This window comes from Lissotriton helveticus, chromosome 10 (assembly GCF_964261635.1).
Source record: "Lissotriton helveticus chromosome 10, aLisHel1.1, whole genome shotgun sequence".
NCBI lineage: Eukaryota > Metazoa > Chordata > Amphibia > Caudata > Salamandridae > Lissotriton > Lissotriton helveticus.
The window spans coordinates 98,618,839-98,645,989 of NC_136071.1; the positions used below are offsets into that span (position 1 = coordinate 98,618,839).

The following is a 27,151-nucleotide window of genomic DNA, read 5'->3' on the forward strand; positions in this document are numbered from 1 at the left end:
CGTCTTCCATCCTTCTAAGGTCAGTCAATGGAACACCCTTGATTTACAGCACTAAGAAATAGCATAAATACAGCATTAAGCACCATTTAAAGAACAAATAATATTATTACTAATCCACAAACCAAGGTGTGATCTTTTTGTTGCGAATATTTACAATTTCTGAGCTACAGGAAGATAAAAACTGAACATGGAGCTTAAACCTAAACTGAAATTAATACTCCTCATGATCGAGAGAACTTTGATGTAAAATAAACTGAAAATTAAAAATTCAGGCCTCAGGAGATTACTCCTGTAGACCACGTGGCTCCTCGTGATCATGTCATGCCAGAACAGGCATAGCCAATGAAAAAAAAAAAAAGGAGGGGTTCATACACTTAAGCATAGAGAAATACTATATTCATGAATCTGAAATCTACTCTATTGTGGCAATCTTAAATGTATCATGACTTTCCCTTAGGATACAATAAAACATAGCAATTATTTTCTGATGCTCAACAAAATCCTCTATTTTACGATCCACTCCACAGTTGTTGACTAGTAGCCAATCAGAAAGGCTTGTAAAGGTCAATTAAAAAGCTCAGCTGTTATGTTTATACCTAATTAATATAGGTCTAGAGTAAAATAATGTGGCCACAGTTTTTGAAATACGTTGCTCAGTAGAATATTACTCAAAAATTCTTTTGTTAGGGGCTTTTGAGATTAATTTACAAATCTAACAACAAACAAAATAATTTAATTTGCTCGATTTGTGACAAAATTCTTGGCACATGAAATGATTACTCAAAAGTAGCCATTCATTTTACACCACAGCAACCACTAAAAATGTTTTCCCTCCACTAAAAATAATGGGGTAGATGCCTGGTTTAGAGTTTGGCGGACAGCTTATTCCGTCACAAATATCATGTATATCCTGCACACCTTATCACAAGTGCATTAAATCGTATGGCACTTGTAATAAGGCAGACGGAATAACGATCATGTTTGTGATGGAGCTACTCATCTGCCAAACTCTTAATTAGGCCCTAGGTCAGTTCCCAAGTCGGCAATATATTCAACACATGTCACAAAAATTACAATAAACAAGGTTAAACATTTTTTTACAAAAAGGAATAGTAGAGAGAAACTTTTGTCAGAAAGCACTTACCAAAGAGAGTTGACTCATTTCTAAAACTGCCCTCGTTTTGAAGGGGAAGAAGGTCAGACTTATATAGAAGTACTTTGCCAAAGAACACACAATCTGATCAATTAAGCAAACAGGGCAATAACACATTTATCAAAGTAGTTCTATAGCAAATCACTTTATTACTCAATGACACCCAAATTCAAAGGCAATACTGAAATCATTACACGAGAAAAACATGGTACTAACCTCAAAGTGATCAAATTGAAAAGGGCCATATAAAATAATTGAATTTTAAGAGGTATATACTCACAACTTTTTTTTAAATTTTCATTCGTATGTGGTGTTCTTTCTACTTTAGTTTGATTTTGTACAGCTTCATTTGAAAACAATTTACTATTCTTGCTTATATTCCTAGAGTGATGACGGTAAGTAATATCCTAATCTGGATTAGCCTAGAAAGAGAGAGAAATTTAGGAATTGTTCAGAAGCCAGGTTCTCCCATGTGCAAGTCGGCAGAAATACAATTGCACATTTTGTATTTAAAGTTAATGCCTTGCAGTGAGCGACATTATATAATACAGGTTAATATACACTGCTATACAAATAAAAGGCAGGTCATAAGTAAACAACATGGTAAAATGGTTCTTTATAATGTCTTCTCTAGTGGAAGACTATCAATACACCCTATACTAAGGAATGCTACTACAAAGATCTTAATTCTAATGGAATTAAATGTAAAGGCCATGTTGTATGAGATAAATTACATTTTCTTCACCAAATACCACACAAACAGTAGAAAAAGCTCTTGTGAAAAGTCACAGGACAAACTGGTGCAAGGTAGAGGAAGACCTAAAAAGATCAATGTAGAGTTATTGTTATTTACAAGTAATGCCAAAGAAAGTAAACTCAAAGTATGAGTCAATTTGTTTGCAAAAAAAGGCCAACAGCGAGATCAAAAGTTCACCAGTCCCACCACAAAGGAGCATTCATGTTTCAGGTTTATGTAAACAAATGAGAGTACCCCACAAACCGGCACACCTTGAATTGTGGTAGCAGGATGCATATATAGCAGAGGTAGTTCACTGATCCATTCAACAGGCTAGGGTTGACGTTAAGGGATGCATGTGCAGTACAAGTATTTCACTATTATCCAGCAGCCTTCGATGCCATATGATGCAACTTCACCAGCACATTTGCTGGAGTTGTTGCATAGCCTTGAATTGAGGTTACTGACTTTGCGGTGTGTCGAAGCATGGATATATCGAAACAAAGATATTTAATTGGATTTCACCTGCAACCCAGGATCCGTGTTAGCAGGTGTTAGCAGGTATATCTCCAGGAGAGGAAATGTCCAGCCTACAAGTAAGACAGAGAGAAGGCCTTGTCAAAGAAAGCACCCTTGCATCCTCCCACAGCCTAGCACTGGCTTCAGGGACGATGCCCAGAGGTTTGTAGATGGTGTATCTGTCCTTCAGTCATGCCAGACCTACCTATGCCACATTCAGCCACTATGAAAGGGTTGTCTCTTTCAACAGCACAAGGATTCCTAGGCCTCATCAAAAAAAGTTTACCCATCATGAGAGGCCACAGGGCTCTCCTTTATTACCATTCCGTTAAAAAACACTAAGGACTCTGAAGTAGGGATCCAATGTTTTGACTTCTTTCAGTTTCAGAATACCGCTCTTGTAGTTGAAACTTCAAATCTCTTAAAAAGTTGGAACTCTGGATTAAACTAGATTTCCACATCTTCAAAGTCGAGCTTATTACATTTGGGGTTACGTTATGTGGAAGCCTCTCAGCAATACCCATCCTAGATAATCAGTTACTTTATCCAGCAAGGTTTAGGACCAAGGTGTTATTTTGATGGTGACATATCCTTTAAACCATACACTGGATCGGTTACTGGTAGATGCTTTCACAAGTTGAGAAAGCTGAAACTGCTGTCCTACCTTTACTGTGGCAGCAGTATATTACAAATACTGCAACGTACCCTTCGCTGGCCACTACTTCCCAGATCCATTGTTTCCACAGAACACAGCACAGATGTTAGGCTGACTGCAAGAGAACTCACAAAACACAAGCATGGCACAAATTACTTTGATAGTAGATCAAAGACTAAATTCTCTTTAAACTTGATCAAATCAAGTTAAAGAGCATTAACGATCATCACCCCGTTATCCAGGGGGAAAGGTCTCCACACACCAGCGAGTGAGTGCGCTTAGAAGCCAGAACCAGTAAATTAAGGCTATTTCCTCGGTCAGGCCCAAAAGCAGAAAAGGGCAGCATTCTCTGTACTGGGCACCTTCCTTCTGAAGTCCTGCTGTACAATGTGAGGCAGTTTGGTATCCTGTCCTCTTATAAAGAAGGCTTTAAGACAACCCTATTGTAGACGCTTAGAAGACTCATGCCACGGGGCCTACTGTGGCAGTGTGTGCGCGATACAAGTGTTATAATTCATTCAAAACTTGGCTATATGTGTAGAGTATATAGTGCCTTAGGATGAAACCAGCAAACCCTACACAGACAACATGCTAGCAGTGGTCTACAACACTGGGCTGGCAATGTGTAAGGTTGTTTTTACATCATATACAGGGCCTTGAACATTCTTTCCCAAATACAGTACAGCAGAAAAAACATCAAAAGAGAGGAACCCACCCCAGCATAGGAGCAATGTTAGTAAAGGGCTCGTACTAAGACATGAGACCTGCAAACCATTCCAGAGCTAGGATCGATGTTGAGGTGTCAGTACAGTCAACCTTGATGAAGTAAGCAGGATGTACCACACAATGTCATTGCTCCATTTCCTTTTGTATTTCACATCACCATTAATATATAATTGTATGATTGTCTTAGTCTTCCAAAAGTGCATCGCCTCTCGATCAAGAGCTTTATTAAAAATATATTTACAGTTCATATGCACTGGTCTATTTCTTCAAAAAACTACCACTTCTTTGAAATTCACAAAAGGTTTACACAACTGCATCTTCAGACAGAATGCTTAGTTACAACTGAAGTACAGAGAGATATAAATTAATTTTACTATTAACAACTTGGTGTGAAGGTCAGTCACAAGAGCCATCCTTCCATCCGTCTCGCCACCGCTCGTCAACTTTGGAACAGTCAAACTCAGACTTTCCCAACTTCCTGTTGACGTCATTATGGAGGAAGCACAGCCATTGGGATAAGTTGTGTCTGGTGCTGGTGTCAGGTTGCTTTGTGGCGAGTCTAAAACAAACAAAAAACAGAATTGTTTTTATAATGTTGTTATGCTACTACCTTTAAAGTGCAGGCGCCATAATTCTCACAGCTTTTTCCCGACAATATATGTCAGACGAGGTGACCTAAGAGAAGACAAAAGTAGTAGTAGTACTACTCTGGACACACATGAATGACACCAGAATGCTTCCAATACGCCACAGAGCAATTCTACACTTGTCCAACTAAGCATGCTACCTGCCTGCTAATGAGCCTCGGTGTCTCATCAGGGGCAGGAAGCGATATATATATATATATATATATTATATATGCAACTGAAGGACATTTAAGTGAAACATAGTCCCAAAGTGATTTAAACTTACTAAGGGCCCGATTAGGACTCTGGCGGTCCGATAGACCGCTGCAGCCACAGTGGCGGTGCGGGCAACGGCGGTCCGACTGCCCTATTACAAATTGGGTGGTCAGACCACCATGGGACAACCGCAACACCCAGGGATCAGAGATCCCTGGCGGTGTTGTGGCGGTCTTGAGGCTGCAATGGCCCAAGTGGCGGTGTTGTGGCGGTCTTGAGGCTGCAATGGCACCGCCAAGCATATTACGAGATTCCTCTCTGCCACCGTTTTCATGGCAGTTGAGCCCGCCATGAAAACTGTGGTAGGGAGGAAATAAAGGGGGCCCTACATCGCACCCCGTTGCCTGTTGTGCCCCTGTGTGGATGCCCAGTTCCTGCATGGCATGGACTGCAGAGTTCATGCCGTACAGGAAATGCCTTTGATGCTCCCACTGCGTTGCTCTTTTACAGAAGCACTGCTGTGGAACCACCAAAGATACACCCGCCAGACACGAGAAAACGTGTAGTCCGGCTGGCGGTGTGGGAGAGTGGCGGTGTCGTGGCGCCCCCTCTCCCACACCGCCAAAGTCGTAATCGGGCCCCAAGTGTCGAAAACATCCAAAGATGAACAGCCAGGATAGATTTGTGTATATTCCGACTACAGAACTAACTTGTGAAAGAATATCCTGCTAAAGAAACTAAGATACAGGACTCAAGGATTACAACATTAAGTAGCAGAGGAGCACTTCAAATCATTTGGGACTCGTGAAGTGTAGTTAGCAGGCATGAAAGTCGAAAATACAAAACATTATTACCACTTCTATTGAGCAGTTTGAGGAATACACACAAATAAATTCACTTTGGCACATTGAAGAAATGACCCAGTGGTTTGTTCTTGCATTTTTAGTTACGAAGTCCTTGGAATGAGTTAAGACGCATAATACTGAGTTGCCCTGGAAGAGCATTAGGCTTATTAATCCGGGGTACACCCATATAATAGAAGGGTGTGTAGATGAGTCTTTTTTTAATACACATTGTGCAGGTGCACATTTTGTGTCCACTCAATATCAATTTGTCATCCACATGTTGCATGGGGGCATAGCAGAAAGCAAATGAGGCAACACCTCCAGCTACAAGTGCATGGGGAAATAGGTCCCTCGTGCTTCCCATAGAATGTCTGAATTTATAATCTCAGAGCTTCAGAAGTTCAGTTCTGTCAATATTCACCACATCCAAGAGGATAAAGGTATTAGAGAAACATCTTCAACTTTCAGTCAGTACTGCTGTCAAAGGAATGCAAACATCTACCTTTCCAGAGCTGGGCAGGTTTGCCCATTGATTTGTTCACTGAGGAATTTTGGTTTGCCTTCAGACAGGAAATACTGTGCACCACAACTTCGTTCATACAGAGGTGTCAGAGTTCCACCACCAGAATTAGAAACATAGTTTATCAATTGTGATCGGTCCATAAAAGAGTCAGTGAAAGGGCCACTAACTGTGGTAGAGAAAAGAAAGGGTTTACAGTCACAAAGGCATTGATTCAGCTTTCAAAACCATGTCCTTAACCAGCTGTCTGGTCAATCACTGAGCTTTCTCTTAGGATGGCCTTTCCCACCCCTTGTCCTCACATGTGCACTTATCATGATAGGTGGCACCTCTCAAAGTCAAGGGTCCTGGCACATAACATTCATGAATGTGAATGCTGAAAAGAGCAAAAAATATCAAAAACAAGATTCTCACACTGAACTTCAATCCTTAATCTACAGGAAATAACTACAAAGGAAAGTCAACATGGAGCTTTCTTCCAAATGTAGGATTCTCCAGGGCAAGACTTTGCCCTCAAATTTGCATTTCTCATCTGGATCACAGTGGATACACTTAGTCATCACCTAAGTAGTTGCCACATGTACCTTACTGACAATTAGCAGTTACAATATCAGAAAGGTGAATGTCCGATCAAATGGCGTGGACATCCCCTTCCTTGGATGACAACAAGGTATGCATCACAGGACTCAACCCACACGCCTTATGAGAACATGCACAGTCGTGCTGCACTCAGATTGGTACCCACCCAAATCGAAACGAAGCACAGAAGCACTTTCTTGAACCTCTGAACTGTATAAATCTCCCACTCGTGCAGCAGCAAAGCACCTATTGTCTACAGCACTGTGGAGATCATCGACCTCAGGTGAAATATTTCCGGGTTTCAAGGCTCACTGGACAAAGGCCACTACAGACAACCAATTCTGATGAGGATCAGCGATCCATGCGCACTGACGTCATTAAATGTGAACCTGAAGGCAAACGGGACACAAACCTCCAGCTGCTTTCAATTCCATCGGTGTTCAGGTAAACAGTTCAGCCCCATTGAGTACTGATTCAGACCAGAGAAGTACTGGTGGCAAGGAGAGCCTCTACACTTATCCCTTTCTACTTACAATTTGTGAGATTTTTTAAACTGTACCTATGGCATTATAGTGATACAGTATTTTTTGTTTGTTTTGAGCCTATTCTTAGCCCTCCCCATAATGCTCATCCAAGTATTGGGTTCTCATAAAATCAATCCCATCACATTTATGGGGCGGTGTTGAAGGCTGCATCATGACATTCTGAAGGGAAGTCAAACTTGGAATGCATTCACATACCACATGAAATTATCGAACATTTTCATTCTTTGTCGTTCAGAAATGAGTGAGAATTGAATAATCTATAGTGTGCTCCAAAGCAGGGGGTTGAATATTTCAATGTATACATTATTTGCTTCCCTCTGTACCGCAATGATTAAATTCACTATGTGGTTACAGTTGAATCGGTGTCAAAAACCTTTTATCCTCCATCATTTTCCTGCTCTGCCTTCTACGGCTGGGTCTTTGAAGACAGGAGGACAACACAGTTGCTAGTTTGGACACCGGAAGGATTCATTCCTGATATGGTTCACACCGTTCCTTGGAATGTTCAATAAACATGAGCACTCTCGTTGTTCCTCTTCAATGGTTATACATGTTGCCCAACCATGAAGTAGGCTTCTATTTGGCAAAGGCAACTAGATCAGGATTCAAGCTGGAACGGCGTTTCAACATTAAGGGCCTAATTTAGATCTCGGCAGATGGGTTACTCGGTCACAATGGTGACGGATAGCCCATCCGCCTAAACAGAAATCCCATAGGATATAATGGGAATTTAAACTGCGGAGGACGGGAGATCCTTCACTGTCGTGACAGAGTAACCCGTCCGCCAAGATCTAAATCAGGCCCAGAGTCACTGAATGACGGGTACAGATCCAAAACAAGACGCACCATAACTGGGTGAGTCCTACTACTCCACTGAGCCTCACAGCATTACATTTTAGATAGTTATGGCTCACGAAAGCAGATTTTTCATATGATGAGCAACCGTAATTCAGAGATTCTGTTGGGCGTCTGAGCTGTCGTTCAACTCTACCCAATTAGCATCTGCTCAATATAATGCATTACTTTTAGCAGAGACAATACCCTTACTAGATTCTTACCATGCATGTGGCTCGGAGTCAAGACACTGAGCACATTTAAAAGGGCCTAGAAAAACGTGGCTTGCACCACTTTTGGTCTCAAATGGGCTTGCTATATTACTACGGTCATCAAGTTCCTAGATTGGTTTCTGGAAAAGTCACGGTTTGAAATATTGTGTATTATAAAACACATCTCTTCTCTACGACAGGTCAGATTATCACACTCTTCCACATTAATGACAAATCGGTTGTACGCTCAGCTTGTTTACTGATGTTCCATCTTCTCCTCAGGGTAGCGTGGAACGAAGGAACTGGGGACATTAGTCAGAGTAGGATACGGTTGAGATACTAGAAACAATTAAGGTGCCTTAACCAAGAAAGATAACACACAGAATCCTGTATCTAAGAAAAGGGCCAGACCACTCTGCTAATGCAAAAGCTCCGGTGAAACAGTCATAAGTCAGCCACCCCCTCTGAGAAACATCCTACATGGACAACCAAGAAACATACCAAATTCATGCAAGTTTGGACACTAGTTTGACTTCTTCACATCCTCACAGACCCAAAGCTGAATGGTTAAAGCTATACACTCATTCCTCACCACACTTACTCTTTGTGCTAAGGCATATTCATGGTGGCAGCTCCACAGATCCCCGATTTGTGAGTAAACCCACAAATCACGGACAAGCTCTGCACAAAACCTTTAATAAAACAAGTGATTACAGAGCATTCACTAACAAAACCAGGTTACATCACAACATAACATAGCGGGTTCATCGAGACCTACAGATGTAGCACTTCTGAGATGATGCAAGGGGCAGAGAGCAATCTTATGTTTTTTTTCTTTAAAAAAAAATCAATAAAAAAAACAATACAAGTATGCACCTTTCTCTTAAATCTTCTGCGCATTCATCACATGGAAAAAACTTGGAAAATAAAGTAAAAAAACTTTTCATGTCCTCCTGCTGATGACTCGTTGGCTGGTCTGGATAATAAGCAGCCATTGTGTGTAGGAACGACCATGTGCTTCGGCCAAGTTCTTCTCGGTCTAAAGGACAATCTGTGGGGCGGTCTCGCTCCTCCTCAACACTGGTCTGCTGTAGAAAAGAGGAGAAAGTGAATGAACAAACATTAATGAATTATTGAAGGGAAAACTTTCATAAGATGTCAAAATTCTCTTTGTATGCATCTTCAGAGCCACAATGGGTAACAGGATAAACAGAAACCTGGTGGTGTACATTGATGAGACTCGTTCAAAAAACACTGTAGAATACAAAGAACTATTGCTTATTTGCTCACCATGCCCCCTCAGATTAGATCCAGATATATGAAAATCAGAGCAATAGGTATGCCAAGGTGTGACCCATGCTCACTGTGCCACTGGAACCAAGCGGCACCTAATAGAAGATGCCAATCCTGTTCTTGGATTGCTAGTGGTACAGTTCAGAGATGACCTGATATAGTACTTCGAGCTAGACTTTTTCTATTGGAGCAACACCAAGGCTGATTGGAGTGTGGCCTGTCTTGTTGTGGGTGCTAGGCTCACCCAGAAGAGAACATTTCTACACAAAAATGTGTTGAAATTCTGTGACTTTCCCCAAAGTTTGACATTTGCAGGAATTCTGAGTAAGGAACAAATAATGGGATTCACATAAGCCAAAACACTCTGGGCTTGTCAGAGTGCCTAGTTTTCAGAAATGTCAGGGGTTCATATATTTTCCTGGATCCCAGGTCAAAATTCCAAAGCAATATAATTCCAAGAGTCAATAAATTTCAAAGCAAAAATCTTGATGTTTCCATGGTATGCTTTTGGTTCTTTCCTAGCCCAGCTGACGGTCCTGGCCACATATGTGAGGTATAGTTATATTGGGGGGAGGTGCGAAAATGCTAGGTGGTAAGATTCTTAGAGATTCCACAATGTTTCCCTCGCAGAAATATGTGAAAAAACTGTGATTTTGACCAGTGTTTGCCATTTGCAAGACAATATGGGCAATTGAAAATAGTAGTATCCATATAAACCACACTTTCATGGAATTCCACAAATGTCTAGTTTCCATGTGTACCAGCTGTGCCTGGACCCTAATGCTGCAGCTACCTTCATCGTAAGATTCAATATAATTAATAAATCCTGAAGTTTCAATGGTGCGTTTTGTGGCCTTTGTTTATCTAGCAATATTCCCACACACATGTGGGGCACCACTTTATTTTTGTGAGAAGTATGGGTATACTGGGTTGTGGAACTTTTATAATTCCACACAGATTTCATAACTTTCCTATCCAGAAATATGACAAAATTCTAGGATTTCACCCAAATTTGACCTTTGCAGGACTTATGGGTAAAAAGACGAGGTGGATCAATGTAAGCTACACCACACTGTACTCCCCTGGGTTTCTAGTTTTAGGAAGTTATTTGGATTCAGGTTGATACATTTCTATTGGCAGCAGCCAACAACTGACTTAAATACAGCCGACAACCAATACAAGAAAGGTCTATTTTATTCACACTTCACGCCCTCTGTTCATACAGATTCGCTTAAGGGCCTTTCGTGCCCCATGTAATTGGTATCCCACATTAGTGATTTGGCCATTGTCAACAGGAGTGCCAGAATACCAGGATATTTATCATTCTCTACTGAATTGCACTCGATTTTTGGTTTCCAACTGTAAGTCAACGTGGAAACACTATAAAAAATTAAAAAAAAGTACATGATGGAAAGAACACCCCAAAAATCACCGGAAATCAGTAATCCCGGTCCCAAAACTCAGATGCCTGAGCACATATCAAAAATGCACAGCATTGATTACTGGTTGCCAGAAGATCCACATTCAAGCTGCTTTGTATCACCCACAAGACGATACATGGAACAGGACTGCTCTTCATCAGGAATAAAATCACCAAACACATTCTACAAAGGAACCTCCGCTCTAGAGCGGCACCTAGCCTCAAAATCCCAACGTTCAAGAAAAAAAACCATGGGTGGCACATCCTTCTCTGCTCAAGCAGCCAAACTATGGAACTCTTTACCTTCCAACATAAGATCCACAGATAACCACTTTATTTTCAGAAAACTACTCTAGAATTGGCTCTACCCCACAGAACCACCACACACAAACAGAAATATACAGCATATCCTTCTATATATAAGCATTTATTTGGACTATAGTTAAGTACCTTCACTATTAAATTACTAAAAATGAAAAGAACCAAATAAATTAAAAGTACAACTCTCGAAAGCCAGAGTTTATTAAATGCATCTTTAATCTACATATTCACCTTTCATGTACTTAAGTACACACACACACACAGATATATTTTTATTACTTTTCTTCTAATTCTGCATATCCAATGCACTACCCTATTTCTCACCCCATCCTCTACCTTCACTCTCCCATTCAGCCCAAACTCCATGCCACTAATATGATCCCCAAAATAACAGTTTCTAGACTCTTCCCTTCTCTACCGCTCCCTGCATCATCCCATATCTTTTACTATTCAGATATCCAAAACAAGCCTTTCTGAACCCCTACCTCTGATTCTCCCCTTCCTTTTACTCCTCCCAAACCCCCTCCTACTATGATGAACTATTCCTTTTCAAACCAAAAACACAGAACATGTCTACCATTCAAATTCATTTAATATTTCCCTTTAATAACTCCGCTCCATCTCCCTATTATTCACTCCAAAGCCCCTCCTATGCATAGAACACCCCCCCCAAAAAAAGGTAGACCCTTCCCTCTTTTATCCCCTCCACTATTCCTTTTCAATCCAAATTAAAGACTAACATCTCCACCACTCAAATGAATTGCATATTCCACAATACTAATTACCACTAATCCTGCTTGGGTTCCGGAGTAGCGGTATACTCATTGAAAAGTCCTTCAACACCTCATCAGGGGTAGCAGGCAATATATAAGTGAAAACCTTTTCCCTCTTCTATCCCTCTCAATTCAAATATTTGATTGACATACCCACCACTTAAAATTACTTTAATTATTTCACTATACTAATTCAACACTAACCCTTAATGGGTTCTGGAGTAGCATGCTACTCACAGAAAAAGCGCTTTGATGCCTCGTCAAGGGTAGTAAGCGCTATATAAATGCAATTACAATACAATAATTCTGTTCATATAAAAAGTAGGAAATTCCTGCCAGCAATGTTCAACACACTCCAAAAATATGCTGCTACCTCAGCTATTCACTAAAACAAAGCCCTGAAATGATGGTACTAAATTAAACGGCACTCCTACATTGGCATAAAACTCGTCTGAAATGGCAAAACAAGTATGGTAAATATTTCTGTCTTTGTTTCACTAAAGGTTCAGAAGAAACAAGAATCGTGAAAGAGAAGGAAACCATCAGATGGGCACCAAAATATTTACCATGGTGGGACAGAGTGGAAGCAACTAAAACTATTCTTACCCCTATCATCAATTATTTCATACAAATGCTTCCCCTTCAACTTTCAAATAAATTCATTTACTCTATAGACACAGCATTATCTCAAAATGTCTAGGGAACACAATAATAACCCAGGAATAAGCAGAATAAAAAAAATACAAATCAAAGGGGAGGAAGATTCCCAAACTTTAGATCATATCAAAAAGTGTTCATTGGGAAACAAGGTATACATTAGTTTAAAGAAGATCATATAAAAAAGAACCAAATACTCCAGGTGTCGGCTGAAGAGGAACTATCAAAACCAGATGTAAAATACTCAGTTATAAATAAATCAAAATAAACCGATTGGCATAAGCTTACAGATCTTTTTTATTGAAATCTGAATGGATGCCACTATGGAAGGATAAAAACAAAAAATAAAAGCATCTTTTGGACCTTATGAGAACATGCAGTATTGTTAATAGTTGCACAGATATTCAGGAATGGATACTCTGCCATTCTCCCAACTTCACTCTGAATATAAAATCCTTACCTCAGAGTTCTGCACCTTCCTTAAAATTATGTCCTCTATTAGGAAAAGAGGTCACTGATTGACCAACCAGACATCATCAAATTACTGACTGACGTAGGAGAAACTAAGATACCCAGCCCCAAGCTTATCTGGTCACATTTTATCTTACATCCAAAACAACAACAAAAGAGATACAAAAATGGGACGTCTCCCTTAGGATTTGAGGACTACCCACCATTCCTAATCAAAAATACACCAAGATATGGCTATCATAATTCCAATCAAATATTTTAGCCCTACTAGCACAAAGACAACGTAGGTTTCTCCAAATGGACCTCTAAGGGACCGAGAAAAATGCAAACATTTGGTTAGTACCAACTCCTATGTGCTGGCGCTGCAAATCCTCCTCTGGAGATCCTGTACATGAGGTTTATGACTAACCTACAAACCCTTCTAGACAGAGTTGTGGAGACACGAAGCTCAATTTATAACCTTCAGCTTGTCACTGATGCTTCTCTAAGATGCCTGGGCACCGAAGCAAATTCAAAAAAGACACCCCATGCAATGCTACAGATGAAAAGCCAGTCCTGAGGCTGGTCTCTATTTTGGTATTACAGTGCCGGAAAAGACAAAGCAAACACTGCCCATATTTAGACTCATTTGTTTCTTATATGGTCTGCTAGTGGTTGGTACATGTCTACACTGATTGGTGGTTGTATCTGGTGTTTCTATTGGATTAGGGTGAATGTCCTCATTGGTTGGGTATTTGAGGGTTCGGGTTGGTTTCTGGGTATGTGATTCAATCATTGTAGGGTTGGGGCTAGGGTTAGGATTTCTATTGGAAGTAGGGACTAGGGATTCCTACGTTATTGGTTGTTGGGAGTAGGGTGGGACTAGGGCTAGGGTTAGACCTCTAATTGGAAGTAGCGATTAGGGCTTCTGGTGTGATTGGTTGCTGGACTAGGTGTGGGACTTAGAGTAGGGTCAGGCTTTCTATTGGAAGTAGGGACTAGGGCTACTTGTGCCATTGGTTGCATGGACATGTTTTGGGACTACTGGTAGGGCTAGGGCCTTTATTGGACGTAGAGATCAGGGTTTTTGAACTGATTGGGTGCTTGGACTAGGGTTAAGAGTGGCTGTAAGGTCCTGGTCTCCTATTGGTTCTAGATTTTAGGGTTAGTGTTGTGATTGGATAGTGTTAGGGCTAGGGTCCCCATTGGCTGAAGGGGTCACCTGATTACTAGGGCTGTAAAAGGCCATGCTTGGGGTGTCCCAGCCCAGTTACCTGTTTGAGCCTGTTCGAGACTGGTCGGGGACTAGGGCCAGAAATGCTGCCCTTTTTCTCATTTAGCAATACCCAGGCCACACCATCCACATCCACAAACAGAGCAACACACTCACACCAAACGTACACCACGCACAACACTATGCACAGATTAATGTACCTGCATGCACTACAAACCCAACCAAACCACATCTACACACCCTACTATCCCAACTACCACACATATCCACCATCACCTACAAACAGTACAGAACTCTATCCTATACCACTAACCAATACACTCATCACTAACACAACGCCAAACACCATACATAACTACATCCCATTCAGACACACTCTCCTTGCTGTAATTACACCTAACAGACCACCTTTTATCACTAACAAAACATATAATCATCCTTCCATCAGTTGTCCAACAAACACCCTCCTCTCCCTTCTATCATAATAACACTAACGCACAACACACACACTGCACACCACCACACTTTGTAACTCTTGCAACAAACCAGTCTAAGATAAAACACTCTCACCTCTACTTCATTCCTTCCTACACACAACACTCTACTCATAAACACATCACCACCCCCTCCACGTCACAACCTCCTCTCACAAACAATACTTCACAACCAAATCCATTGCATGAAACATATACATCAGCTCCCTTTTTCACTACTCCTCAAAAGCAAAACATATCACAGACACCAGCACAACAAGATCTTCAAATCGCAACACCTCATAATACTTACCATCACAAAATACAAACATATACCCACCTTTCAAACCACACAAAGGAACAAACTTCAATGCCAAGCTTTCGCTCTTCCACCACAGATGTACGATGTTACAACGCAATCAAAATGATTGCGGTACATCACAACGCATCTTCTACAACGCAAGTCGTTACCACGACTTCCGCTATAGGGTGCTGGACTTAGGAATAGTAAGATTTACTATTCCAACTCCAGCCTACGTACAGTAGGGAAGGTGTTGGAATAGTAAATCTACTATTCCTTAGTCTAGAGCGCCCTCCAGCGCAAGTCGTGGTAACGACTTGCGTTGTATAAGACGAGTTGTAATGGCACTGCAGTGTTTTGACCGCGGCGTAAAGGTTGTAAACCTCCACCACACCCAACAGATACAGCACCTCTCTTCTAACCGCCTCTCATCCATTGGACAATTTAGAACATTACTACATGATCCACATGCTGCACCAAATCCCCTGACTCATACACCTTCCGCCTTAAACACACGCAAAAAATATAAGCAACTTCCACACCTCACAACTTTGCTTCCCCATGTCTACTTCACATCAATGTTACACCACAAAAGCAACACAGCACTCCAACTCACTCTCAAACACCATCTCCAACACATACACATGCAGACCCATCAAAATGCCTTCTTAGCATGCTGGATGAGGAACACGATACAGAACAGCTACACGATTGTTATCCTAATACAGCTAATACCAGCACTAAAAACACACCTGCTACAAACCCACACAATACTGATCACTCTTCTACCAAACAAGGTCCCACTATCACCAAGGGCCACTCACTAACTGTCTACTAATAAATGCTCGATCCCTCTCTAAAAAAAAGCATCACATCTACGACCTTCTCACCGATGCAAAACCAGACATACTATTCACAACCGAATCATGGTTGGGAGAAGATATGGCTTCAGTCCTGCATGAAGCCATTCCTCTAGGCTATCAAATAATCACCCAAAATCGTATAGCCAAAAAAGGAGGTGGTCTAGCTGTTGTATTCAGGCAAACAATACATATCACTAAAATTAACAACATCTCCATAAAGAATTGTGAGGCTCTTCTAACCGTCTTCCTTCTGTAACTTCCTGCTCCTTTACAGACCTCCACCTAGCAAGGCAACATTCCCAGACGCACTTCTAGACACAGTTAGTTTCAAATCTGATAACAATACACTCCAACCTATGCGTTCTGGGTGACCTTAACATTTGGTTTGATAAACCCAATAAGACCCATCCAAAAACTATAAATCACCAGCCTAGACGCATTGAACCTGCATCAGATTGTCCACAATCCGACACACACCGCTGGACATATCCTAGATGTCATTTTAGCGAATACTGAACTAGTTACCTTTCAAACTATAACTCCAGTCACATGGTCAGACTACCACTTGCTTGCCTTCCAACATAAAACAATGCTAAGCGACTTACATCCATCCACCTATCAGCCGTGGAACAAACTCAATTTGGAACACTTGGAAACACAACTAACATCCAGTACAAATCTGGAAACCATAAATTCTGTTCAAAATCTAGGAGTGGCTACAGGAAGCTTTTGACATCCTGATACCACTCAAAACCACACAACAGAACAAAAGAAAAAAAAAGCCTTGGAGAAACATAGAAATAAAAGACATAAAACAACAAATTAGAAAGCTGCAACGTACCTGGCTCAAAACAAACGGCAAACAAGACAAACTTCACCTACAGAAAATTAACAGATTATACAAGTCTGCTATCAAAAAAGCTAAGAAAATGAACTATTCAGACAGAATTCAAAACGTTAAATGTGCAAATAAAGAATTCTATAAAATACTCAATGAATTCAGAAAGCCAAATTGCCTAGAAGGAACTCATCCTGTTACTCAAGATTTCACAGACAAAGTGGCAAATCATTGCACGACAAAGCAGACACACTGGAATTGTACTTAAAACAGAAACAAAGCACCAGCACTAACCCTTGTACAAAACAGCAATCCAAGAATGCTCTAATCAAGCCTCTCTGTTCCTTCCAACACATCTCACACAATGAATTTATGGACCTGGTCAAAGCAAGCAGGCCTGCTGGAAGCCCTTCTGACCCCTGTCCGCCACAAACTTTAAAGACAATTCTTTTAACAACTTCTGCTGCCACTCCAGTAAGAAGAATCATCAATGATTCCTTAACTACCGGAATATTTCCAGAAGTACTCAAAAAGTCATACATACGCCCTTTACTGAAGAAAACAAACTTGGACCCGCTGAACAACAGACCCATTACAAATGGACCGTTCCTGGGCAAACTGATAGAAACAGCAGCGTTCGCCCAGATGTCACAATTCATTGAAGAGAATGACATACTTTCAGACTTCCAAACAGGATTCCGTCCGGGAAGAGGCACAATCTGCCCTCCTTGCCATCTGGGATGACCTAAAGAATACAGTTCACCGCAACGGGGTTGCTGCGCTACTCCTCTTGGACCGCTCAGCTGCCTTTGACACGGTTGACCATGACACTCTGAAACAAAGACTCTATGAAGTCGGCATAGAGGGAACTGCTCTAGACTGGATCGCATCCTACCTTCGAAACAGAACTAATGTCTTCCATACCCCACCTTGCTCATCCAAACCGTACTCCACAAAAGCAGGGGTCCCTCAAGGTTCTATCATCTTACCCATGCTTTTCCAACATCTACATGAAGTAATTACCAATACTGATCAATAAATGTCACCTTACGTGCTATAACTATGCAGATGACACGCAAATACTGGAATGCCCCAAAGACATTGGAAAATCACCAATTTTCAGCTGTCTCAGAGCTGTGGATCAGTGGATGACCTGGAGCCATCTCAAATTGAATGCTTCAAAAACTGAAATACTCACGTATGGCGATTGGAAACATTACAACCCGCTTGCCGCATGGACTGATGAACTGGGATCACTGCCTAAAGTATCGAAGGAATTAAAAAAACCTCGGAATGACCATGGACTCCAAGCTGTAGATGAATGCCCAAGTGGATAAACTAGCAAGATCAAGCTTTGCTACTATAAAAATGCTGCCGCGAATTTTCCCTCATTTGGGATTTCCACACAAGGTCCAAGCTACCGTCCCCCTTGTTCTGTCCAAACTTGATTACGTCAATAGCCTCTACCACGGATCACCTTTAACGACCATGAAAAGACTACAACGGATTCAGAACTCGGCTGCCAGACTACTCTTGCATATCAAACTGCGAGACCACATCACCCCTGCCTTGAAAGCCCTGCATTGGTTACCGGTTGCCAGAAGATCCAGGTTCAAGCTGCTTTGTATCACCCACAAAGCAATACATGGAATAGGACCACTCTTCATCAGGAATAAAATTACCAAACACATTCAACAAAGTAACATCCGCTCTAAAGGAGCATCTCGACTCAAAATCCCACCATACAAGAAAAAAAAATGGGTGACAGATCCTTCTCTGTTCAAGCAGCCAAACTATGGAACTCTTTACCCCCCAACATAAGGTCCACTGACAACCACCTTATCTTCAGAAAATTACTCAAGATTTAGCTCTTCCCCACATAAGCACCATAAGCAAACAGAAATTTACAGCATATCCCTCTGTATACAAGCATTTTTTTCCACTATAGATATGTACCTATATTTGTGTATTACTTTGAATAAACATGTAAAATAATAATGTTGTTGAGAGAAAAAAAGAATAATAAATAAAAATCTTTGGTCTACATGTACGTACTTCAATTGTGCATCTATGTACCTTCCGTATACTTTGATCTGTGTGTCTGTTACTTTTCTCCTGAAAAAGCATATCCAATGCACTACCCTATTTCTTATCCTGTGCCTCTATCAATATCTTTAATTTACATATACTTACCATCCTATACATCTATCAATATATCCTCTACATCCACTCTCTCATTTATCCCAAACCCCATACCACTACTATGATTGCCAAAATAACCGTTTCTAGACTTCTCCTACTCTACTCCTACTCTACCCCTCCTTGCATCACCTGACACCTCTTTTACTATACCGATCCCCTAAAACAAACCTTTCTAAACTCTTCCCTCTGAGTCCTCCCCTCCAAAACTCATTTTTACTCACCCAAAAGCCTCCTCCTACTGCTAAGACCTAAAAAAAAAAAATCCTTCACTCTTTTATCCCTCCACTATCCTTTTCAATTGAAATGAACAGCCTAACATGTTCACTTCTCAAATTCCATATTAAACTTTACTAATATACTACCCAAATAACTGAATAACATATCCACTACTCAAATTACTTCATATTTTTTTACTATACTAATTTTCAACAGTAATTCTTTATGGATTCCGGAGTGGCGTGCTACTCGCCAGAAAAGCACTTCAACACCCATCAGGGGTAACAAGTGCTAAATGAATGCAAATCTTTCTTCCCTTTTACCCCTCCGCTAACTTTCTCACTCCAAGTATCTGACTAATATCCACTACTGAAATAACTTCATATTCCACCATATTAATTCACCACTAATCCTTTGTAAGCTTCCTGAATAGCGTGCGTCAACAAGCGCTATATAAATACAAACCTTTGTCCTCCTCTATCCTTCTGCTAATATTCCAAATCCAATTAACTGACTAAAAATATACTTGCATGTTTCACTATACTAATTCAACACTAATCCTCGATGGGTCCCAGAGTAGCGTGCTACTCGCCGAAAAAGCGATTTGACGCCTCGTCAGGGGTAGTAAGCGCTATAAAAATGCAATTACAATACAATACATAGTTAAGAGGTGAAGAAGGCTCAGTGTACAGTGAGCACAAGACCTCTGGGTACTGAGCAGGAGCTGTTTTGACTGGGACAGAAGTCAGAAGGCCAGAATGGACTTGAGCTATCACAAGTACATCCACCCTCTGCAGCTTTTCATCAAGTTCACCCAGTGCTCATATCATCCACATCTGAAAGACCATCAGCACTTGCTATATACATTGTCCCTGCATCACCCACTCATGGTGTGATGGCTACAGCCCCGAAATAAGAAATACATTCATTCATCCCAACAGATATTTACACAAGCCAATAGTTGACGGTCACCGCCCCAGGCACAGAGTAGCTTCAGCAGAGCCAAATGGACTGCAAGGCTTTCCCTCCTCCACTCACAATGAACGTGCCTCCGCGGCGTAGCTGGGTTTTTCATAAACCAACCCGGCCAGTGTCTGCCACACTGCGTCCACGTTCACTTCTCTAAAACGTGCATGCACTGAAACTAAAATCCCAGCTATGTTAGGGCAAAACACTAAACCAACCCATGTGAATTGAAGAGGTTTCAATGCTTTGCTGCTGCCCGTTTGACTTACAACGTGCTTTCTCTTTCCACAAACTCGATGTTTGTGTTCCTTTATTTTGAGATGATTTTAGTATTACTGTAACACACACAACCACACGCACACATCCACACAAACACACAACCACACACACAAGCAAACACACAACCACACACAAGCAAACACAACCACAATCACACAACCACAAGCACAACCACATGCACAACCACATGCACAACCACATGCACACAACCACACCTTCAGTGCACACTTTCAGCAGACATAGACACCATCAGTCATCAGTGCATACTTTCACCGGGCACAAACACCACAGCAGTCAGTGCACGCTTCCACCGGGCACAAACACCACCAGCCGTCAGTGCACGCTTCCACCAGACGTCAATACACGCTTTCACCAGGCACACACACACCACCAGCCGTCAGTGCACGCTTTCACCAGGCGCACACACACACCACCAGCCGTCAGTGCATGCTTTCATCAGCCACACACACACACACCACCAGCCATCAGTGCACGCTTTCACCAGGCACACACACCACCAGCCGTCAGTGCACCCTTCCACCAGGCACACACGCCACCAGCCAGCAGTGCACACATCAATTGTTAACGCATCCACAATTAACTATTGTAGCAATCGCAGTATGGCACACTTTACTTTTAAACATATTCATCTAAAGCGCAGCATGCCACTATTGCTAAAAAAATAAACACATTTATGGCCCACAATTCATAGGCTTTTGTTGCAATTGGTGTTGCAATATTTAGCAATGCCAATAGCTCAAACATAATTAATGTGAGACCTATTGCATTACAAATGCTTGTATAAAATACTGTAAATTTACAAAGAAAAAAAAATCTGTCGTATGGCAAATTATAGCCAAATCCTTTCCATAAATTAGAGGAATCCACATTTTTCTACAGTACACAGCTAAATTATATACAAACTTGACAGTCAAAAACAGCCACAGAAACAAAATATGAGCGAAAGCTTTCCAATTGTTCAGCCCAAACATGCACTAAAGGTACACAGTGAGGATGAAGTACTTGAGATAGTACCCTGGAAACAATGGCAGAGGAACCAGATTCCCACTCACATTTCTCGAACCTAAAAATATTCTTTGCATTGGCCAAAGACTTAGCGTTTCCACATGAGCCCGACTCTGCTGGACAAAGTCTAGCCAACATAGTCAAGACTTGATACACTTGTAAGACTTGTTTCACCATGGGGTGACACTTAATACTCAAAACACTTGTTACAGATTGGACAAGGGAGCTGAACTACTTTACGTGTTGATGAAATAACATAATAGGTGTATTTGTAGAGCAGTTGCTTGAGCCTAAGGCATTTCATTGCACCACTGATTTGCTTGTTATCCAATTCAATTGTATTCATTTTATTGACCTTCATAGGATGAAAGGCTGAGGGGACCCACCAGGATTTAAACCTGTGAGCCTAGGGTCAAACACAGTTTACTCAGCCACAAAATCTATTAGATCCATACACCAACATCTTTCTATCCTACTTCGAGGAGGTGGCTAAGAAGGCTTCTTCTTTCCCATTGATGTTAAAATCCAGGTGGCCCTCTGGCCTAGATTCTGCTGCCCTCCTACAGGCCTCGGGAGATAGGGTAAATGTGTTGAACGCAGGCCTCCTCAAATGTGAAAAACACTGGCGGAATCCATCTTGCCCCCTTGGAGCAGGAAAGACTAAAAGCAAACTAAGCGCCCACTGTTCATGGTCTTGGTAATTACTCAATCTAGTGGAAGCCTCTCAGCAGGTGAGAATCTTCTCAGGCATGCTTGATTATTTCTGTGGGGACAGCAGGCATAGCCAGATCTTGTCCAGCTCAGTGTGGCTTCTTGCCACTTTTAGTTGGGAAGATTTTCTGGGTACAAGTTCCTCTGTGGAGGGGGGCAAGCAGTTCGATTCCATGGTTGAGACAATCTGAGATCCTTAGACTCCACTCTCACAGAACAGTGCAGGTCCTTCCTAGAGGTGGCAGTGGGATTCTTTGGCTCTCCCCACCTCAAGTTCTTCACGGCGCCTCTTCTGTTGAGCAGCATTTTCCATATTGAAGGATACATCCAATAACCCTCCCGAGTAGTTTATCAGCGCTCTCCCTCTAAGCAAGGTCCAATCATCCTCTCCTGGCAGCCTTGGGTCGAAGTCCTCAGAAGTGCCGAACCTGGCAGGAAGAGTTAGTAGTAGCTTTCACATATCTCGAGCTCAAGAACTGCGTGATCACCACTGGTGTGGGGACCCCAGATTCAAGAAAAGAAATCTTGGCAAACTGGATGTAAGTGGCCTAGAGTGGAGTGTTAGAGTGGAGTACAATACAGTGTCATGGACTGGAGTGTCAGAGTAGAGTGGCATAGAGTGTTGTAGATTGAAATGGCACACAGTGTTGTGGAGTGTCGTAGAGCAGAGTGGCATGGTGTCTTGGAGTAAAATGGAATAAAGTGTCTGAGTGGGGTTTCGGAGAGTGGAGTGTGCTAGAGTGTCGCAGAGTGGAGTGTCGCAGAGTGGAGTAGCGCTAAGTGGAGTGGAATGGCGCTAAGTGGAGTGCAGTGGCGTAAAGTTGAGTACAGTGGCGTAAAGTGGAATAGAATGTTGTAGAATAGCATAGAGTGGCATGACATAGCGTGGATGGCATGGCAGAGTGGAACAGAGTGGCATAGAGTGCACAGGAGTGGAGTGCACATGAGTAGAGTGCACATGAGTAGAGCGCACAGAGTAGAGCGCACAGAGTAGAGCGCACAGAGTAGAGCGCACAGAGTAGAGCGCACAGAGTAGAGCGCACAGAGTAGAGCGCACAGAGTAGAGCGCACAGAGTAGAGCGCACAGAGTAGAGCGCACAGAGTAGAGCGCACAGAGTAGAGCGCACAGAGTAGAGCGCACAGAGTAGAGTGGCACAGAGTAGAGTGGCACAGAGTAGAGTGGAGTATGCATGGTGTGGTAGCGCGCTGCCATTGTGGAAAACACATTTTCAATTGAAATGACCATTACATGTGCACGGACATAGTATTACTGATGACATTTTACAACACGCCAACGTGTGGAAATGGCATCACCTAGTGTATTGATTTGTTTTGACCGTATTAAAATATTTGTTTCTGCAAAACTTTAGAAGTAAAAAAAAAGAGAAAAAAAAAAAGTGCTTTGTGTGCACTTTCCTAATTATGATATATTTTGACATATTTGCAGTTAATTTACAGACATTTTAATTTTGTTGTGTGCTACAAAAACGCCTTTCCTCTCAAACCCCCGATTGTCACATAAACCCTCTCACTTTCATGTCAGAGAAAGAAAATTACACACTAATCTACCTTCGCAGACATAGCCGGACGTGTAGACCTCTCTTTGAATGCACAGCAAATGTAACAAGATAAGAACAAAACTTAAAGGCATGTTTAAAGGAAAGCAGAGGAGCGAGTCAAAGAGGTGGATACTAGGGAAGCAAGATGGCGGATCGTAGCTGCCACTGAGAGGTCGCACCCGTCCGAGCTCCGCACTCCGAGAGACACTGGCGGTTTCGTATGGATGAGAGATACGACTAGAGCGCTATGAGGCATAAAGACAGAAAGAACCTGAGATACTAGGGCGTACCAGGGCCCCCGGGATCAATGGTTGACGACTCACCGTTCTACCTGCTGCAACCTCCGGTGATGTGAAGAGACGTCGGGTTGGGCTGAGCCGAGCCGAGCGGTGCTGCTGCCGCGTTGCTGGCCGAGTTTCCAACCGAGTGTGCTGTATTCTGCTCCGCCCCGCTGTTCTCCCCTCCACAGCTATAGGCGGAGGCTGCGCAGGGGCTGTGCATCTCTTTCCTGCATTTCTTTCCTGCGCCTCTCTGTACACACACAGAGGAGGTGAAAACGTACAAGCACAGTAGCGGATTTTGCGGAGGATTCTGTGCTCGGCTTGTATTCGGCCACAGGTCTCAGCTTCAGCAAGGCTGCTCGTCAGGGTTTTCTCTTTGTGTATACCTCCCGTTTACTGGGAGCTGATTTTAGACTGCTGCAGTTAAAACGAATACACGCAACAGACAATCAAGCAGCTGAGCTGAGTAGCTGAGTGGAGTAGCTGTGGTGAGTTGCCGAGACTTACTAAACTTACTATAAACAAAGACTCACTGTGGAGGAGAGAGGTGGAGAGAGGTAAGGGGAGAGAGGAGAGAGGTTTAAAGGCACTGTATATTTGTACACTTGTTTGCGGAATAACGAAAAAGCAGCATAGATGACGCGGAAAAACCCAGTGCGACAGCACCGAGCTGGGAAAAGCGCTCCCTCAGGAGAGAGTGCGGAAGAAGGGCCCGCTCTGGCGTTCAAAATGCTTAAACCAATTTCACCTGCAGTAGTTGCGAGGACCCCCCGGCGTGCTGTAAATGCTCCTGAAGTTCCCGGGGAGGCTAATGCTGGTAAGCCACAACCTACTCCTCCGCACCCTCTTTTTCTCTCTGCACCTTCTAAGCATGGTATTCTCTCACCAGCTCCAAATGATAAGCATAAAAGCAAAAATAGAAACTTAATTGCCGGGATTGCTTTGACGAAAACTATGGGCTTAGAAGCCAAGAGGTGCCGTGCCACAGAAATAGAAACTGGGGTTGATAAACTTATGGAGGTGGCTGCCCCTAGTAAGAGCCTGGATTTGGAGACCGAGGGGTCCCCGAAGCATATGGAAATACCGGAGGGTACAGTGGAGCTAAAGGGGGTAAAGGAGGTAAATGAAATGTTGGTGATACAGGAGGATATACCTGAGGAGGAGCCTGAAATATCCCTTATATATGCTGCCCCTCTAACTCCAACCCCATCTCCAGCTTTATCTCCACAATTTTATTCACCCATCCACCCTATTCAATCTGACAAAGACACTAACGCAGGGTCAATTAAAGAACTTACTCCGGCAAGGGTAGAGATGGGGACTACGGTAGCAGTTGCAGCAACTGCCTCTGCTTCAGCTCTTGCTTCTATGGAAACAACACCTGAAAATACTAGCATCTCCTTGCCAGCCCCAGCACTAGCACCACCCTTGTCATTAGATCAGAGCCTAGGTGAGCAGAGAACAGATGGAAAAAGTGCTACGGCGCTAGAAAAGATGTTGGATGATGATAATGACTCTAACGATGATTTCGAGTATGAGGAGCTCCCCGATGACGAAGGAGGGCTCGAAAAACGAGACCATGCTATACTCGATGTCAAAGACAAAAAATCCTCAGGCTTCAAGAAGGGCAGGAAGATAAAATCTAAAGCAAAGAAAGGGGACAGAAAACTGAAACCTATAATGGTAGCTTCTACATTAGTACCAATAAATACAGCAGGGAAATTCATCGGAGACCAAACACCTTTGCTTAAGTGGATGCAACCTCGCAAGGCCATTAAGAATACTGTTCTAGGTGCTTCAGGAATTATTCCCACTACTCCCATAGAAGGGTGTACTTCAAAAAATTTACAAAACTCTCCCGTAAAAAATGGGGTTTTGATTAATCAAGAGCAAGATAAAAATTTAAATCCAGAGTTAGTGGTGGTAATTCCAAAGACAACCCCTGATAATATTATGCCAATTTTTGGTGATACTCAAACAAATTCTATGGATAAATCACCGGTTATTACTGCTTCAGGCGGCAAGGCCCTTCCTTTGCAACTGGTATCATCCTCTCATTCTCCTAATGCATCTTCTGATACTTCTTCTTTGGATTTAATTTTAAAAACGTTATTGATACATCGTCAAGAGTGTCAAAGAGGTGGTAAACAGGATATGCTCAACAGGTGGGACAAAGACATCGTGGACAGCCTAAAACAAATAAAGCCAGCAAACAGAAAGCAGTGGTAAGCAATGGGCGGAATACACTACTAAGCTTTCAGAATGGCCCCAAGAAATCTTTAGCAACCTGACAGATGCACCTTCCCATTACATTAGGATGTTTTCTCCACATCCAGCAGATGGCCAAAGACCAATTAACTTTCAATGGATCGCAAACGGAGGCAACCTTACGCCACCATTTACTCTTCTTAGTTTTTTCAATTGTTATCCCCTTACTATTTATTCGTGGGATTTCTTGTCACAAGTTCTTCCCTAATTTCTTACCGTTTTTCCTGGCTCTCCGGGGTTCTGTTTCCGCTGCTGCTTAATCCAACTCTTAAAATCCATGCAGGCTCGGCATGGCTTCTTTTTATCCCCGCTCCCTTCTGCAACTAACCCAGCCTGGAAGAACTGCGCTAGCGTCTGTGACGGATCAGACAAAACACGGTGACCCTGAGGGGTGGGTGCCGCAGAGGGTTCCTGCGCCGAGGCAACGGGAGACTGAGCGGCGGAGTCCGGACGTCTTTCACCGGGCGCCGCCATATTGAACTCGCACAGCATTCTGGGTACATCTCCAGCATTCACTCTAAATTTGCTTCACTTCTTATTTACTTCCTATTAGTAAAGCGCATGTGGCGTCCCTAGCGACCACGCATAACCACGTGCTAGCGCGAGCGTGTTTTCAACTACGTCTTTGCGGCCCAATGAGCGGTTGACTTCCTTTCTTGTGTCAATTTTGGTTGGTTGACTGTTGACAGCGGTGGGTTGTGCGGAAATACTGCAGTGAGCTTGGAAGGAAAGGGACAGAGCTCCGGTCTCTCTTCAACCGGGCATTGTCGAAAGCAGCTTTCGAACGAAGCTTCTGTCAGCGAACAGTGTGGTTGGTGGTAGGGCATAGGGAAAGGAGACCGGGTGGAGCTCTG

At 42.5% G+C, this 27,151-nt stretch overlaps 1 protein-coding gene across 3 annotated transcripts; it reads right to left on the minus strand.

Annotated features, from left to right (window-relative positions):
- Positions 1–1,282: 1,282 nt before the first annotated feature.
- Positions 1,283–26,816, minus strand: GFER (growth factor, augmenter of liver regeneration). 3 transcript variants are annotated; one of them, XM_078664859.1, is made up of 4 exons: positions 26,514–26,801; positions 9,043–9,254; positions 4,164–4,348; positions 1,283–1,575 (listed from the first exon to the last, which is right to left on the minus strand). In XM_078664859.1, the coding sequence occupies exons 1-3, from the start codon at positions 26,787–26,789 to the stop codon at positions 4,186–4,188; spliced, it is 651 nt and encodes a 216-aa protein (XP_078520985.1). In that variant the 5' UTR covers positions 26,790–26,801; the 3' UTR covers positions 1,283–1,575; positions 4,164–4,185. The 3 variants fall into 3 exon arrangements, with proteins under 3 accessions (XP_078520985.1, XP_078520986.1, XP_078520984.1); XM_078664860.1 differs by having other exon boundaries at positions 1,283–4,348; positions 9,043–9,251; positions 26,514–26,816; XM_078664858.1 differs by having other exon boundaries at positions 1,283–4,348.
- Positions 26,817–27,151: the final 335 nt, after the last annotated feature.

What these genes read in the sequence shown, in the direction of transcription:
- GFER (XM_078664859.1), bottom strand. Translation starts at nt 26,789, where the DNA reads ATGCTGTGCGAGTTCAATATGGCGGCGCCCGGTGAAAGACGTCCGGAC. An exon ending in CCGGAGAGCCAGGAAAAACG is followed by an intron (nt 9,255 to 26,513) that starts GTAAGAAATTAG and finishes TCTTTTCTACAG; the next exon opens with CAGACCAGTGTTGAGGAGGA. An exon ending in GCAGAAGATTTAAGAGAAAG is followed by an intron (nt 4,349 to 9,042) that starts GTGCATACTTGT and finishes TGTTTGTTTTAG; the next exon opens with ACTCGCCACAAAGCAACCTG.